The following is a 16,208-nucleotide window of genomic DNA, read 5'->3' as shown; positions in this document are numbered from 1 at the left end:
TTCAATGAGCAAAGCAAGAGTTGGCCCCATAGGCGCACCAGGTCCTGCAGAGACGTGTAAAGTCAAGAGCTGGGAGCAAATACTCGTCCAGCAAAACGAGCAAGAAATCTGATGCTGACAGAGGTTGAAACAAACATGCTCAGAACCTTGGAGGTTGAACTAAACATTCCCAGAAACTTGGCACCAGATCGTGAGACCTCAAAGAGCAGCGAAGACCTATACTAGCGGCCCATTCTCCTCTAGCTCAGGCTGAAAGTGGCCCCAAGGGAGAACAATGAAAACGAAAACTATCTACACCCACATCGTTTGGTGTCTGCTTTAACACGCCCTTCCTATTCCACGGCCCCTTCCCATTCCACCGCCCCTTCCCATTCCACAGCCGTCAGTAGCATAATTTTGCTATCCCAGGTGATTTGTATCCAAGAAAGGAAAAGTTGCAAATAACTTTGTAGCTCATCATAGGAACTCATCATAAGACCCAGCGATTCAAGAAAACATCAACACAGAGTTCACACTCCAAGACTCTTTGAATGCCTTGTATCAAAACCCTCACCTTGCTATTGCCGCAAATCCCAAACTCTTATATCATGATAATTACCTCGTTGCAACCAAGTTCCTGAGTTGAAAGACCTGCCTTAAACCACAGTTCAACATCCCAGTCAGTCAGGTCTTGTGGAGACACTATCTGTGGAGTTGTCATTCTCCCTTCCTCTAATAAGCAATAAACACAGTTTTTTGCTACCAAGAGGTTATTTGGGTACGATTTGGGAAGCCAGCATTCTACAAGGACAAAGAAAAAACTCTATAGCCAACAAAGGAAAAAGGCAGATTACAATAAAGTCATGGCAAGAATACTGAGGAAAAAAAAAAAAAAAAAGACTTTTCATCAGCAAAAATAAATGCTGGAAGACAAAGAAGTAATATCTTTGATGTGCTGAGGAAACAAAATTGGAACCAAAATTTCTAAAGTGAGGCAAAATATCATTTACAAGTCGAGGCAAATGAGAAATTTTTTGACACTTAAGCACTTAGAAATTACTACTAATAGACCCTCACAAAAAGAAATACTAAATAAGAAAAAAATGAACCTAGAAGGGATGAAAAGGACAAAGAAGCAAGAGTATGCAGAAGAATTGTTAAAATATGCTGGTAAGTCTAAATAAATACTGAATGTGAAAAAAATTACAACATCAATCATTTTGTGTGTGTTTTCAAAAACCAGCTGGCACTCCCAGTTAAAGATAGCATATTAAAAGCTACCATTTGATTCTGCTTCTTCCTGAAACCCCACAAAAAATGACAATCAACAGATTTTTTTTTTCAAACATGAAGCCCACCAGAATGAAAAGAACAGGAAGTATTTCAGCAGCAACAAAATGCTGGATGCCGAAAAGCAGGAGGCAAGTAAGTTGGGGAATATTGGCGATCGATCTGATTTACGGGACAGAGCACCCAAAAGGCCAGGCAACTGGCAACGCTAGCTGTCAGTAGAGGTGAGCGGAAGAGGGACGAAACCCACAGACTGCACTGGGCATCTTTTAAGGTGAACTCGACAGATCTATCACTGCACATCAGGCATTTGCTCTTCCCCTCCCCCAGCATAAGACTGGAGGCTCACTCTCTGAAGATTAAAAGAGAGGGTCTCTTGACGAGGGGAATATCAGGGGTGTTTGAGCACGCTGGTATCCTACTAAAAACAGGAGGATGCCCAGGAAACCAGGCTTCCAGAAGCCAAAGGAATTCCGAGAATGAGAATAAGAGGAGATCCCAGGGCAACAGCTCTACACTAGCGTAGAGATGAGGATAGGTCAGAAAGGTCCAGAAAAGACTTATGGGAAAAAAAAAAAACCAAAACAAAACAAATGACACTGAGAAAGTAATTGATGTATTTGCCAAGAGGAGATTTAGGCAATTAGGGGAAAGTGTGAGGCTGAATTAGTGAGACATCTGCTGGAAATTAAACAAACAATAATTCTTAACTGAACGGAAAACAAAGTTATGCAAGAGAGGAAAAGTAATAGCAAACAACATGGTTCAACTGTGAATAATAATTATATTCACACTGGCTACTTATAAACAAAATTATGATATAACTGTTGAAGGCAAATGCATAGAGGGCACGTGCGTGGCTCAGTTGGTTAAGCATCTGACTCTTTTTTTTTTTAAGTTTATTTATTTATTATTTATTTTGAGAGAGACAGAGACTGCATGAGTGGGGGAAGGAGAGAGAGGGAGGGAGGGAGAATCCCAAGCAGATTCCGCACTGCCAGCACAGAGCCCGATGCGAGGCTCAAACTCCCAAAACTGTGAGATCGATCCGGACCTGAGCCAAAACCCAGAGTAGGACGCTTAACTGACTGAGCCACCCAGGTGCCCTGAATCTGACTCTTGATTTCAGCTCAGGTCATGATCTCACAGTTTGTGCATTCAAGCCCTGCACTGGGCTCTCGTGCTGATAGCACAGACCCTGCTTGGGTTTCTCTCCCTCTCCCTCTCCCTCTCCCTCTGCCCCTCCCTCCCCCAAAATAAATAAATTAATTTTAAAAAAAAAGACAAATGCCAAGAGAGGGATGTTTGTCTATATTTTGGTGGGGGACGGAATAAAGAGAAAAAAAACCCTCAATGTTCATAGTGAGAAATCAGTAGGGAATGTCTAAAACTGAAAACTCAAAAAACAGCAATATAAACGTATTATTGAGAGAGAGATAAGATTAAAGAAATACCTGGCGTTTTTCAATATGTTTGCTTCCAGGCAGTAGGGAACCAGGATGAGAAGTAAGGGCGAAGGGGGAAGACCCAGATGGAGAGCTGTAAGCAGAGGGTTGCTATTGTTTTACAAGTATTGCAGAAAACACAGATTTTTTTTCTTTTAATTTTTTTAACGTTTATTTATTTTTGAGAGACAGAGACAGAGCATGAGTGGGGGAGAGGCAGAGAAAGAGGGAGACACAGAATCTGAAGGAGGCTCCAGGCTCTGAGCTGGCAGCACAAAGCCCGAGGCGGGGCTTGAACCCACAAATCGTGAGATCATGACCTGAGCCGAAGTCAGATGTTCAACCGACTGAGCCCCCCAGGCGCCCCTGCAGAGAACATCAATCTTTATGCGTGTTATGGGACTGATGACCATGAAAACAAAGAATTTTTTTTTTTTGAGAGAGAGAGAGCATGAGTGGGGGAGACGGTAAGTGGGGGAGAGAGAGAGAATCTTAAGCAGGTCTCCCAGGACCCCTAGGATCATGACCTGAGCCAAAATCAAAAGTCGGGTGTTCAACCAACCGAGCCACTACCAAAGAAATTTTTTTAAGGCTGGACTCAAAGTACTAGATAATAATGACAAAAAAAGATGGGAGAAAAAGTATTTCTGAAGGAAATTAAAATAAAAATCTTCACGTAGAGAGTGAAAGTATCAATTAGATGTAGACTTTGTTTAACTTAAAAATTGACAGAGAACAAAAGACCTAGGTAAACCCAACCAAAGAAGGAGGGAAAAAAGAGTGAGAGAGAGAGAGAGAGAAAGCATGATAAATTGAAAAAGACACAAAATAAGATGGCAGAAATTATTTTCAATACATCAGTAATCACAATAAATACAAAATGAGAATCACTATTAAAATAGCGATTTTTTAAACCTAGTTATAGTTTATACGAGTTACACTTAAAATGAAGTGTATATACATGTATTCCAAAGATTTTTTTTTTTAAGTTTTAGACGACTCACCAACTAAAAAAAGTTATAGGGGAGCCTGGGTGGTTCAGTCGGTTAAGTGGACCGAGCAGACCTCGATTTCCACTCAGGTCATGATCTCACAGTTCATAAGATAGAGCCCCGAGTTGGGCTCTGCACGGACAGCACAGAGCCTTCTTGGGGTTCTCTCTCTCTCTCTCTCTCTCTCTCTCTCTCTATCTCTATCTCTCTCTCTGCCCCTCCCTGGCATGCTCTCTCTCTTTCTCTCTCAAAATAAACATTTTTTTAAGTTATAAATATTCATTTTTTTGTAAACCTGTGAATGTTATGTATCTAGGACCACAAAAATGGGCAGAATTAGACCAAGGGATTAACAAGTCCATAAACCTGGGAAATTTTTTTTTTTTTTTAATATTTACTTGTTTTTGAGAGACAGAGACAGAGCATGAGAGGGGCAGAGAGAGAGGGAGACAACAGAATCTGAAGCAGGCTCCAGGCTCTGAGCTGTCAGCACCAAGTCCTACACAGGGCTTGAACCCACCACCAAGAGATCATGACCTGAGCCGAAGTAGGACGCTCAACCAACCGAGCCACCCAGGCGCCCCAAACCTGGGAGATTTTAATCCATCTCTCAAAAGCTGATAAATCAGGATTAAAGAAATAAGGATATAGACTATTTTAAAACGTTATATAGGATGAAAATAAAAATAGAAATGTCCATTCCAAAACAGAGATTAACTATTCTCTGCAAGCATGAGCAGGATATTTGCTAAAATTGGCCACACAGGAAGCCACTAAAAAGAAAATCTCAACCAATTTCATAGAACGGACATTGAAAATTAATTCATATGGATTGCTGAAAAATTGAGAAATGTAGATGTTTTTAAAGCACAAGATAGAAATTATCTGTCATTCCCCTTTGGCTGGAGATTACCTCTTTTAATATTCAGCGTATTTCCTCTCAGTCTTCTTCAAAATGTGTATTTATAGCTGCTCTTCTTTTTATTTTCTTCTTTTTTAAATAGGGACATTTGCTGCATTTTCCCTTTTGATTCTTGCTTTATTTGCGAATAATGTCCTGGTTCATTTCTGCTAGAAGAGCTCTAGCCTCTCTAGAGTTTATTTTCATTCCAAAGCCAGGCTAATTGCCATAACGTGTGGCTCTTAGAAGAGAGTGAATATTCACAGTGGTCAGATGTGCTCACCTAGAGGTAAATCAGAAGGAAAGGGGCTACCGAATGCATTGGATGGAGAGGTGGAGAAGGATGGCGTTAGAGTTGAAGCAAAAACCAGACTGTCACTCTACCAAAAGGACTGCGTACCTCCCCGTTACCCCCAATTCAGACCCAGCAGGAGCCCGGCAGAGGAAATCCGAACACCCGGCTGGCTGACGCCGGAGAGGACAGGCCCACCTATCCCACGTGGGGACCTGGGGGGAGAGAAGGTGCTAACTAGGGGCCCAGGAAGAAGCCGAAGGACGGGCACTGGGAGAATTGGGAGAATGGAGAACTAGAAGAGTTAAGTCAGAATCAACACGGGGCGCCTCGAGTCTTCTGCCCCGCCTCCCCTCACCACACCACACGCCCACCGCTAAATAAAGTCGCCACTGTCTGTCCTCTGCTTGCTACCGCAGCCTTCGGGTGAAAAGGCCATCTAAACTGGCAGCAGAGCCCTGTGGACGAGCCCAGGAGCGGTGGGCGTGGCGACACTTTGGGCGTGGTTGGCGGGAAGCCAGGTGCCGCTTCTGCTTTGTCCTGTGTAGCCTAAAGCCACGCGGTGCAGCAGCCAGCGTCCCCAACCGCTCCAGCCTTCGGCGCGCGCACCTGGCGGATCCTGCGGGTGGGAGCCACGCCCCCTAAGGGCCCAGGGCTCAAGGCTTGAGAATGCCTTCCTTCCTGTAACTTACACTACGTGCCTGACACGCAGTAGGGCTTGGTACGTTTTAGCCATTGCTATTCTTTTTCTTTAGGTATGCGTACTTGCTACAGTGATTTGAGGCACAGGCTTTGGTTTAAAACAGTCATGGGTTTAAATCCATGCTCAAATCCCACGTATTAGCTACTTGGCTGCTGCAGGGTAGATTTACCACAACTCTAAACCCATTTCCTCAACCGTAAAATGGAATTAATAATATCCACTTCATGGGATTAAATTAGCTAATCTATGTAGAGCACTTAGCGTAGTGCCCAGCTCACAGTTAATGGTAGCAGTTGGAATTACCATTTAACACATGGTTGTTGTTCTTCCTTCCTTCCCCACCCCCCACTCTCCTTCTTCTCCCTCTCTCTCTTATTTAAATATTTTTGGGCGAAGGAGGCATTTCTTTTGAGACCGTTTGGAGACCTATTCCTATTTTTTAGTAGCCTCATTTTTCCATCTTAGTTCATCCCCATATAGTGTGTCCATTCATGACTTCTAGTACTGAGAGCAGAGATTCAAAGAAATATAGAAGTAAAATATAGGTCATAGGTCCTTTGATAGATGTCTGTATCAACACAAAGAAAGAAACAGACAAAAGAGAGTGAATCTAGAAGACTTTTTAAAGGAAGTGATTCGTCAGCCTCATCTTGAAATATACACGTTTGGAATCAGATAGCCTTGGGTTTCCACCTGTGCTTTGCCATTTACTAGCTGTGGGTGAGTAAACTCATCTAGCCAAGCGTCAGTCTCCTCATGTATTCAGTGAAGGCAATAACACCCACCTAAAAATTGGGTGGGATTAAATGAGCTGATAAATGTGAAAGCCCAAGGAATTGACAGATAATAAATTATCAATACATGCTGCGTCTATTAGTTTCGTCCCCTCTCCTGTCCTACCTTCTCCATTACCTTCTCCCCATTAACTCTTTCTTCCAGCCTCCCTCCCCCTCTTGTCCTTAGTTTGGTGTCATCTGGACCTCCTAGTTACAAAGAAAAACATAAAGCCCCTTGAGTTGTGGGTTGATTCCTAGTAATTTAATGGTTTTCATGAAGATGTTGATCCATGGACAATCTCTATAATAGCCCATAAACATCTGCCCATGAGGTCTATAGCATGCTTTAAAACATATTTTTCCAGCTTTTTGAGAAAAGTGAAATGCAGGGTTGAAATGAAGGCCTTGCCAAAGGTTGAGGTCAAGTTCATCTACGACATCTTCTCAACCTACCAACCCTAAAGACTCTGTCATTTAAAATGAGATTTGTCCAGTAATATGTGGTCTTTCACAATTTGACTTATGGCAATTTTTTACTGATTTTTTCCTGGAACGACAGAGTACATTTTCAACTTTCCCAGGCCAAGCCTTTGTTTTAAATGATGAGGATTTCATTTCTGCATGTAAACTCCAGAGCCAAGAAGGCATCGGAAAGGAATTGAGTTTGCTTCTCCAGAAGGAAAAGGCCAAGAAGACTGAAATTGGTCTGTGCTGGAACTTCCCCTTTAGCACAGAACTGACCTAACCCAGAGATCAAAGCCTTATCTCCCACCCCCACAGGGAACACAGTCAATCTTGATTTCAGCTACAGTTGCTAATGTCTTCTCATCTGAAACCAGGTCCAGGGTGATCTTATCTACTTCCTGCCTCCCTCCCGCAGACAGCTCTCCTGGAGTCTGCCATCTACCTGGTTTTCAACAGCATCATCTGATGCCATTCTTTACCTCCCCCACCTCCGCCATCACACAGTGAACTAGAGACTGGGTACCCCAACACCGTCCTTGCCTTCCACGTGTTGACAATCTTGTAACTGATGAGGTGATTAGAGTAGAAAAGCAAGTCGAGGTAAACCTCACTAAAAGCACAAATGAAGCGGTTTGGGCGTCAATTTCTTCCAAAGTCAGGGGGAAAGTGGCGCCGGCCAGGAGCTGAGCTGGTGGGAGTGGCTAGCTGATAGAAATCCACCGTGCCCTTCTCCATGGTGTGGGGTCACTATCTAGAACAGTTAAGGACATGACCTTTGAGTGCCACTGCCAGGATTTGAAGCTCAGCTCAGCCCATAACTAGCATGTGGCCTGGGCAAATTACTTGGCCTCCCAGAGCCTCAGTCTCCTCTTCTCTAGCATGGGGACCTGATAATACTCTGTAACTCACAGACCGGTGGTGAGGACAAACGGAGTTACGTGAAACACGAGGTCTATAGTAAATGCTAATAAGGGCTACGGATCGGTGTCATTTATGACATGGTGCTCTTGATACGAAATGGACGAGCGAGGTGCACCATCATGTCTGTGTAATTAGTTAATGCTGCCAGGGGAGGAGCGGGTGTGTTTAAGGCGCTGTCTGGGACGACTTGTATAATGTCATCTTCAAGCAAAATGCCTTGTAATTGGCGCAGCTCCGAAAATACACGTCTGCTGGGGCGTGCACACCGGGCGGGGCTGTGGTCCGTGTCTGGTCTGCAAACACCCGCGGGCGAGCCCACGCTGCGCGTCCACTCGGACCGCTGGGTGTGAGGCTGTGTCTCTGCGTGTCACCGACACACACACACACACGCTGATATGAGCCCTGCTTCGACGTGCGTGTCATGGCTTAAAAATAGAGGCTAATCCGTCAGCCGGTCTCGCAGCGGCGGCGGGGGCGGCGGCGGCGGCGGCGGCGGCGGCGGCGGGAGAGTCATGGCCGTGGGGCTGGCTGCGCCTGCGATCTGCCTCCGGGACTGAGACCCCGCGCCGCGCTCGCACCGAGGTACCGGACTGCGGGGGGGTGGTCGCCTCCCCGGCGCCGAGAGGCTAACGGCTCGAGGCTGGGGGCGGGGTGCGGGGCAGGGAGCGCCCAGGCAGGGGACGCTGGAGCAGAGGTGGCTAAGCACCCCCCCCCACCCCACCCCCGGGCTGCCTCCCTGCTCCCTCAGCGCCTGGCTGTCTGGGCTGGCCGGGGCTCGGGCGACAGCCATGAACCTGTTACAACCGCCACGGCGGACGTGGGGGAAGGGGTGCCGCGGGCGAGGGCCCCTGGAAGCGGCTGATGGGATTGGAGAAGGCGGAGGGGCGTCCCCCCTCCCCAGGATGGAACGGGGCTTCTCCAGCCCCGGGGAGAATTCAAGTCCCACCGAGCTCTTCCCTACACCTGGTCTCCTTCCCGCTTCCTTTTTACCATTCAGCATCACACAGGCAGCAGAACCTGTTTGGAGAAACCGAGAAACCGTGGTTTGGGAATAAATTGATGGGGTCTTTAGGCCTAAGGAGACAAGGCAGATGATGATGATGGTGGTGGCGGTGGTTGTGGCTATAGTCCCATATTTCTGTGCTTCTTCAGCCCCAACCATTGCAAAATTCTCTCTCCCTGAACACCCTAAGATCCAGGCTCCCCTCAGCGGTCGTGATCCTAATGCCCCTGCTTCCTAAGGCCTGTAGGTACATTGTCTCCCCTGGCCTGGGGGAAAGGAGAGCTGGGGGGGGGGGGGGGGGGGGGGCTGGCTGGCCATGAAGGATGGGTTCTCAGAGTGTATGCATGTCAAAGATGGCCTCTCCCTACCAGACTTTTGGTTGAGGTGTAGGGGGCAGAAGATCAAGAAGGGGGACCCTTGGGACCAGCCCACCATCACAGTGGGAGAGAAGGAGGAGGAAGAGGAGACGGGGTTTTGCCAAGTGGTCTCTCTGCCTGAAGGGCCCAGGAAGAGTCTCCAAGGCTGGCTCTCTCCCCCACGCTGCGCAGGCTTCCCCTTTCAGAAGGGCCAGCTGGCCAGAAGGGCCCTTTCAGAAGGGACAGAGCCCGAGGCACACATGCTAAGCCCCTCACTGCCAATCCCATGCCCTTCCTAGGGGTCACTTGACTCCAACAGCAACACAGATGGTCACTGCAGCCTCTGAGCTCCTGGGCCTGGCAGGATCCCTCATCCTTTCCCTGCCTCCCCCTTCTTCAACCCCCCAGCCTCCACCTCTCCCCAACACACCCAGACACACTACTCCAGCCTCGCTTGACTCAGAAATCCTCACATTAGAGATGAGGTTTAATCAATAATTTCTGTACGCTGATCGAAGGAGGGTGGTTTGTCTGTCGTGCACATAGATCGGCACCTTCTTCCATTAGCTCATGCATCCAGCAAGTGTTTTTCAAAAACGTACACTTCCTCTTCTTTGCTAATCCCCACTCACCCCGTCCCCCAACAGACACTTCCCATAGCACGCTTAGCTCTGAGGCAGTGATAGGGCAGCAGTGGGTTAAAGCAGCCCATCTCTCTGGCGCTGAGGAGACAGGCTTGGCATATGTCATGGCCCCAGCTGCTGCTGCCTTCCTGCTAATTCTCTCTGGGTGGGTCCAAAGCCACCCCTCATTCCCATCCCAGCTCCCTAAGCTCTCTGCCTGTGGCCCCAGGCAGATGAGACCCAGATTCAGGCTGGCAGGAGCTCCAGCAGTGGGCATGGCCACCCAAATATCAAATGTGTGTGTGTGTGTGTGTGTGTGTGTGTGTGTTTGTGTACGTGTGTTGGGCGTGGGGGTGGAGTGGCGGAGCAGAAAGCCAGCAGCTGGGCATCTCCCTTTCCCCGTAAACAAGGACATGTGACTCTCCCACCTCCTTGTGCGGCTGAGCCAAAGAGCAGAAAGGAGCTGCGGCAGCTTGAAGGAGAGAATAATTGTGGAGGTCCCCCTGCTAGGGCCAGGCTTCCCTTCCCTCCCTGAGGATCCTCTCCCCGGGTCCCAGTCCAGTTGGCAAGAAGGGGAGCCTCTGCCCTAGGCTCACTCAGGTGTGCCTCCCATCCGTTCCTCCTCCAGCAACAGCCACCTGGAGACGGACGCATCCTCACGGCAGCCGCCCCTGCAGCTGCCGCACGGTTTCCGCCACCTCTAAGATGTGCCCCGGTAACTGGCTCTGGGCGTCTATGACTTTTATGGCCCGCTTCTCCCGGAGTAGCTCAAGGTCTCCTGTTCGCACTAGAGGGGTCCTGGAAGAGATGCCGGCTGTTCAACATCCCTTCCTCAATGTCTTTGAGTTGGAGAGGCTCCTCTACACAGGCAAGACAGCCTGTAACCATGCCGATGAGGTCTGGCCAGGCCTCTACCTCGGAGACCAGTATGTACCTGGCAGCCCTGGGGTCACTGCTGAGCGTGTGTGTGTGTGTGTGTCTGTGTGTGTGTCTGTGTGTGTGCGCGCGCGCATATGCATGCAAGAAGGAAGGAGAAGGGTGGAGGGGAGGCGCTGACTCGTGTTGTGGGTTCCAGGTTGAGGACTGAGGGGTAGGGGTACATGGACAGAGAGTGGAGGATTATGAAGATACCCAACTCTGGACAGAAAGTCTCTGTTCACATGATAATGTCATTGATTTAGCAAAATTAATTATTGAGTGCCAGTGCTACAAACCGGACATAATAGATGACTTCTCTGACCTTCCATCTATTGTGCTGTGATTCTGGGGGGAAAAAAAAAGGCAAGCAGTGGGAGCCAGGAAGTCGGTAGTAAGCTGAAGGGTTGACCAGGCAAAGCCACGATGTGTGCAGAGGTTCTGGAAGATGGGGGCCATGGAGAGAAGAGCATCACGGGAAGAGTAGTCCTCCCCTCTCTCTCTCAAGGGCGTTACAGTGTACAAGGAGTTTTTCACATGCATTTTCTCTCTTGATCTTCACAACAGCCTTGTGAGGTAGGTACCACTATCCCCAGGTTACAGATGAGGAAACTGAAGCTCAGAGAAGTGGTGACTGGCCCAAGGTCACACGGGGCGTAAGTAGCAGAGCCAGGACTTGCAGGTTCAAGTTCAGTGCTCTTTCTACTTGAGGAGTTTGCACTGGACAGGGCATTTGCCCTGAGATATGGCCATGGTGCCTGAGAGGTGTCTACCACTGAGCTGAGGGGTGTGGGCCAGACGGACACCTGAAGGTGACATCATAAAACGGTAAATGTGGGCGTGGAGTAACTGGTGAAACATGAGAAGGTTCTGGGTGTCAAAGAGAGCGTAAGGTAACAGGGGAGCTAGGTGTGGGAGCAAGGGCCAGAATCACAGCACCTCAAGGTTACCAGGGAGGTTAAATGTGAGCTGGCCCAACAGCCCACCTGATGTCCAAATTCCCTCTGCCACATCCATGCCTCCACACTGACCTCCTCCCTCTGCTTGAATACCCCGGTGGCAGGAAAATCATTCTCTGCCAATGATTGAAAACCATTCAATCTTTCTTCAGCGTGATTCCATGGCTGGGACAGACTTCCTTACACAAAGTACAGATCCGGTGAATTCTTCCCATAGATCAAGTCAAACCCTGCCGCCTCAGAGCGCTCAATATTTTATCATGTTTGTTGTTCACCCACCCCGTAGTCTTCTCTTCCCCAGGCAGAACCTCCCCAGTGCTCTCAACCCTTGCTCAAGGACAAGACTCCGGGTCATTGCCCATCTTGGGTCCCCGCTCTGGGTCATCAGTAAGTAAGGCAGACGCATGGAGCCAATGACATTAGCTAGGCAGCAGCCAGGGGGGAGACGAGGGCTCCTCGCTCCAGAGCCTCGCTTCCCCACTCTCCCTTTAACCTCTACCCAATGCAGGGACATAGCTAACAACCGCCGGGAGCTCCGCCGCCTGGGCATCACCCACGTCCTCAATGCCTCGCACAGCAGGTGGCGAGGGACGCCGGAGGCCTACGAGGGGCTGGGCATCCGCTACCTGGGTGTCGAGGCCCACGACTCGCCAGCCTTTGACATGAGCATCCACTTCCAGACGGCTGCTGATTTCATCCACCGGGCACTGAACCAGCCAGGAGGTAGGAGGGAAGAGAAGGGAGGAAAGAAACAATGGACATTAAGTTAGGGGAAAGCCCGAGGGTTCAAGTATGGAAGAGATTTTAATGACATGACCAAATGCTTAGCGTATAGTATCAAGGAAAGAAAAATGCCCTCAACTGTTTGCAAAAGGCAATGCATGAAAAGGAAGGAAGGAGATAATCCAAAATGTTAACAGAGTGGCGATGATAACGCACTCAGGAAATATCCCCTGGGTCCCCATTCTGGGCTAGATCCAGGCTTCCGTCGGTGATGAGTGTCTCCCTGTGAGTTGCTGAGCTGAGCTGCTGTGTTGTCCATCTTATTCTGTCTGGGCCTCCCGGGGGGTCTTCGTTCTTCCCACCGCTAGTCTGCACCCCATCCCGTCTCCCCGCACCCCTCCTTACCTGTCTTCCTCCTCACCTGTCCCTGCAGCTCTCTCCCTAGCCTTCTCCACCCCCCACCAACAGCCCCACAGCTGCCTCGTGTGTATGTCCTCGCAGGGAGGATCCTGGTGCACTGTGCCGTGGGCGTGAGCCGGTCCGCCACACTGGTCCTGGCCTACCTCATGCTGTACCACCACCTGACCCTCGTGGAGGCCATCAAGAAAGTCAAGGACCACCGAGGCATCATCCCCAACCGGGGCTTCTTGAGGCAGCTCCTGGCCCTGGACCGCAGGCTGCGGCAGGGTCTGGAGGCATGAGGGGAGAGGAAAGGAAGTCAGGCCAGGTGCATGGGTCCCTGGCTTCCAGCTGGAGGGAGGAGGCCCAGATGTCCCACCGTCCCCTGTAGGCGAGAGAGCGACAGGGCTGAGGCTGCCACCACTGCTGCTATTTGCTGGGAGGGAATGGGGAGTGAGGTCGGGTGATGTGCTGGGCGCCCAGGAGGGAGCTGACCAGAGAAGGAAGCAGCTATGGTGTAGGTAGATGGCAGTCCTGGGATTCAGACACCCTGGATTCCAGCCAGGCTGCTCGCAGTGACCCAGAGCCCCTTCCCCCCATTGTGCCCAAGTGTCCCCCCTCACTCCCTTATCGAAACAAAAGTGCCATCTCTGCCCCATGCCTGCGCAGGGAGTCGGGGATGCCACAGGCACGAACGTGATGGTGTCCCCTTGTGTGTAGATGGTGGTGTAGAGACAGACGGTGCAGAGAGGGTGTGAAAAGCTGTGAGACCAGAGGGAGAAACCCACAGACGTGTTACTCCAAGCACAGGAAGAGGAAGTGTGGGAGGATTGGCGCTGTGCCCGTGGGCGCTGGCTGCGGCCAGAAGCTGCAGAAGGGCATGGCTGGGAGTCTTTAGAGGGTCGCTCACTTGCTGGCTGCAGGTGTCTCCAGGAGAAATAAAGACGGTGGACAAGAGAAGAGCCTTGTGAAGTCATTGACAGCTCGTAGGGGCTCCCCACCTGCCTTCTGGGAGCCCCCGTCTTGCTGGAGATAGCCACAGTTCCTGACTCCCTCACAGTGGTCATAAACCCCCAGTAGTTCTTAGGGATGGTTTCTTTTCTCTCAAGTCCCATTTTACGTGGGCCACAAGCGAAATCTTGAATTGTTATTTCCCTCCATGTCCACACAGGGGCAGCAGAGGACCAAAAACTTCAGGCTTGCAACCAGTTGGTGTAGCTGCTGGCCGGGCATGCCCTCCTCCGACTGCCAAGCTTAACATAGGTCCCTATTCCCAAACTCAGGGGTGTGGGAAATAATACCTTCGTTTTCAAACATTTCTCATTTCTCTATCAAGTCCCCATCGTGATGGGATCGAATACCCATGTTAAATCAACCCCAGCCTTAAATCCTACATTCAGGGGTTCGGGTTTTGCCTGGTTACCAAGGAGTTGGAGGAGAGGGAAGGAGGCTTGAGGTGATTGCTTCTTCTTGTAATCTTTCCAGGTTTGCCTCATTAGAGTGTAACAACGTCTCCTTAGCAAACTGATAAAAATTTAGACTCACCCACCAGAGAGAATAGTATGGTCTTTCTGTTCTCCCAGCTGCCAAACTGCCAGCTCCCACGTCCCTCCTTTTAAAAAAGACAAGTTCCCAGAGCAGAATATCTGCATGAGTAGAAGGAGACAGAAGAGAAAGTGAAAAATGCAGGGAAGAGAAATCGCTCAATATGCCTGAAGAGCATATCTTACCCCAAAGTATAGAAACAGAATCTCAAAGCTGGAAGGTACCTTCCTAAATACTCCATTTCCAGCCTCCAACAAGGCATAAATAAATTGCCTGTTTAAAGTCTTTCGTGATCATCATCAGGCACTTGCTTCGACACCTTGGACACCTTTGATAGCTTCCACCCCATTTTACTAGCTCTCGACATGAAAAGGCTCTGATACTGTGCCTGCGTCACACAGTCCTGCTACAGTGGTAGTGAGATGAAGCCAAAAGATCTGGCAGCCTGGGCTCCGTGGCTCGGAGGGCCTTTGGGCAAGTCGCTTTGTCTCTTCCCCACCTACTCACAGGCCATAGTTCTGTCTGCTTCCACGGAGTTGCTCCGGGCATTTGATTAGATATGCAATACAAAGCTTGGAGCCCAGTCAGCATTTAATAAGTGTTCTTTCTCTTGCTGCGTCCCTCCCCGCGATTTGAAGCCAGCTCTCTGGTTCTCCTGTGTCCTCTTACTTTCCGCCGAGCAGCTCTGATTGTTTCCAAGAGTGCATTTGTCATGAGTTTCCTCCCCAGCCTTGCCACCGGAGGCATCTGATTGTGGCAACCAGCGCTGGTCTCTGTGCGTGAAGCTACACCTAGACGACAGGAGACCAGCAGGACCTAGTAGCTGGGACCTCAAATTTCTATTACCGTTGAGGGTCAAATTATTCTAAGGGGCAGAGTGAGGTCTTCCTTAGGAATGTGGATTCTAATCCAAATGCATCGAATCCCTGTCAGAACTAGGTGCAGGAGGACTCAAGAGTAAGTACAAATAACCCAGAAGTAACGCAGGCTCTCAGAAGGACTGTCAGTGTGACCTGACCAGTACAAAGTACGGTAGAGCTGGGACACCCCCCCCCCCCCGTTTTAGTCTAGTAGATAGATTACTCTTGAGGTAACCGCAGCCTCGGCTGTATTCCTGCAGGCTGAATCTGCCTCCCGTAAATCCCCTGGAATTTTTTCAAGCTGAACAACTTGAGAATTTATTTCTAACTTCTGGTAGAAAAGGATAGTTACTAAAGTATATTTGACCAAAGATGATCTTCACAGAGGAGGTGGCATATTTTTATCATTTAACAAAGCCATGCTTTGCTTTGCTTAGGGAGTCTTCTGCCTTTGCAGATATTAAGACACCAGCTCATTCAATCCCCATAAAACCCCTGCGAAAGGTGTCATTGGCATTGCTGAAGAACAGGGAAATTGAGGTGAAATACTGTTCCCAAGGGCACACAAGCAGTAAATGTAAGCGTTAGGATTCAAACCTGGCGCTCTGGCCCCAGAAGCTGTGTGTGTGATCATCCTGCTTCTACGCCTTTGGTCCCTAACTCCACCATTTAAGGGTGTGTGTGTGTGTGTGTGTGTGTGTGTGTGTGTGTGTGTGTGTTGTGGGCCTATATGGTTGCAGGGAGAGAAGAGGCTGGCTACAGCCTGGCTGTTACACAGAAAGAATCAGTGCTCTCTTCCCAAGGGGCTGGCGATGTCTGCTGTCACAGCTGGGTCTTGTGCCACCTGCCAGAACCGACGTTGAACGTCCAGTCTCCCTAATCCTCTTCTTGGAAGAAGTTGACCATTTGAACCCAAGCAAAGGGGAAATGCACAGGAATAAGTGAGCCCTTGTTAGATTCAGCCTGTGCTTCCAGCCGGCTGGGCCTCGCCCCTCGGGAGCTGCGGCCCCAGTCAATCATGTAATCCTGCTGCGCTCCTGCCCTTGCCGCCTCCAGCCTTG

General features: G+C 49.4%; 1 protein-coding gene across 1 annotated transcript; it reads left to right on the top strand.

The window, feature by feature from the left end:
* Positions 1 to 8,032: 8,032 nt before the first annotated feature.
* Positions 8,033 to 13,702, top strand: DUSP26 (dual specificity phosphatase 26). The gene is made up of 4 exons (XM_060653626.3): positions 8,033 to 8,346; positions 10,375 to 10,672; positions 12,129 to 12,343; positions 12,845 to 13,702. Exons 2-4 carry the CDS (start codon positions 10,452 to 10,454, stop codon positions 13,042 to 13,044), a joined length of 636 nt encoding a protein of 211 aa, XP_060509609.1. The 5' UTR covers positions 8,033 to 8,346; positions 10,375 to 10,451; the 3' UTR covers positions 13,045 to 13,702.
* Positions 13,703 to 16,208: the final 2,506 nt, after the last annotated feature.

This window comes from Panthera onca, chromosome B1 (genome assembly GCF_046562875.1).
Source record: "Panthera onca isolate mPanOnc1 chromosome B1, mPanOnc1 haplotype 2, whole genome shotgun sequence".
Taxonomy (NCBI): Eukaryota; Metazoa; Chordata; class Mammalia; order Carnivora; family Felidae; genus Panthera; species Panthera onca.
The sequence above is the reverse complement of the archived record's forward strand: the minus strand, read 5'-3'. Positions and strand labels throughout refer to the sequence as shown.

Excerpts from the sequence above, each read along its gene's own strand:
- DUSP26 (XM_060653626.3), top strand. The coding sequence starts at position 10,452 with ATGTGCCCCGGTAACTGGCTCTGGGCGTCTATGACTTTTATGGCCCGC. Across the intron at positions 10,673-12,128 it reads GGCCTCTACCTCGGAGACCA|GGACATAGCTAACAACCGCC; the intron begins GTATGTACCTGG and ends TACCCAATGCAG. Across the intron at positions 12,344-12,844 it reads GGCACTGAACCAGCCAGGAG|GGAGGATCCTGGTGCACTGT; the intron begins GTAGGAGGGAAG and ends ATGTCCTCGCAG.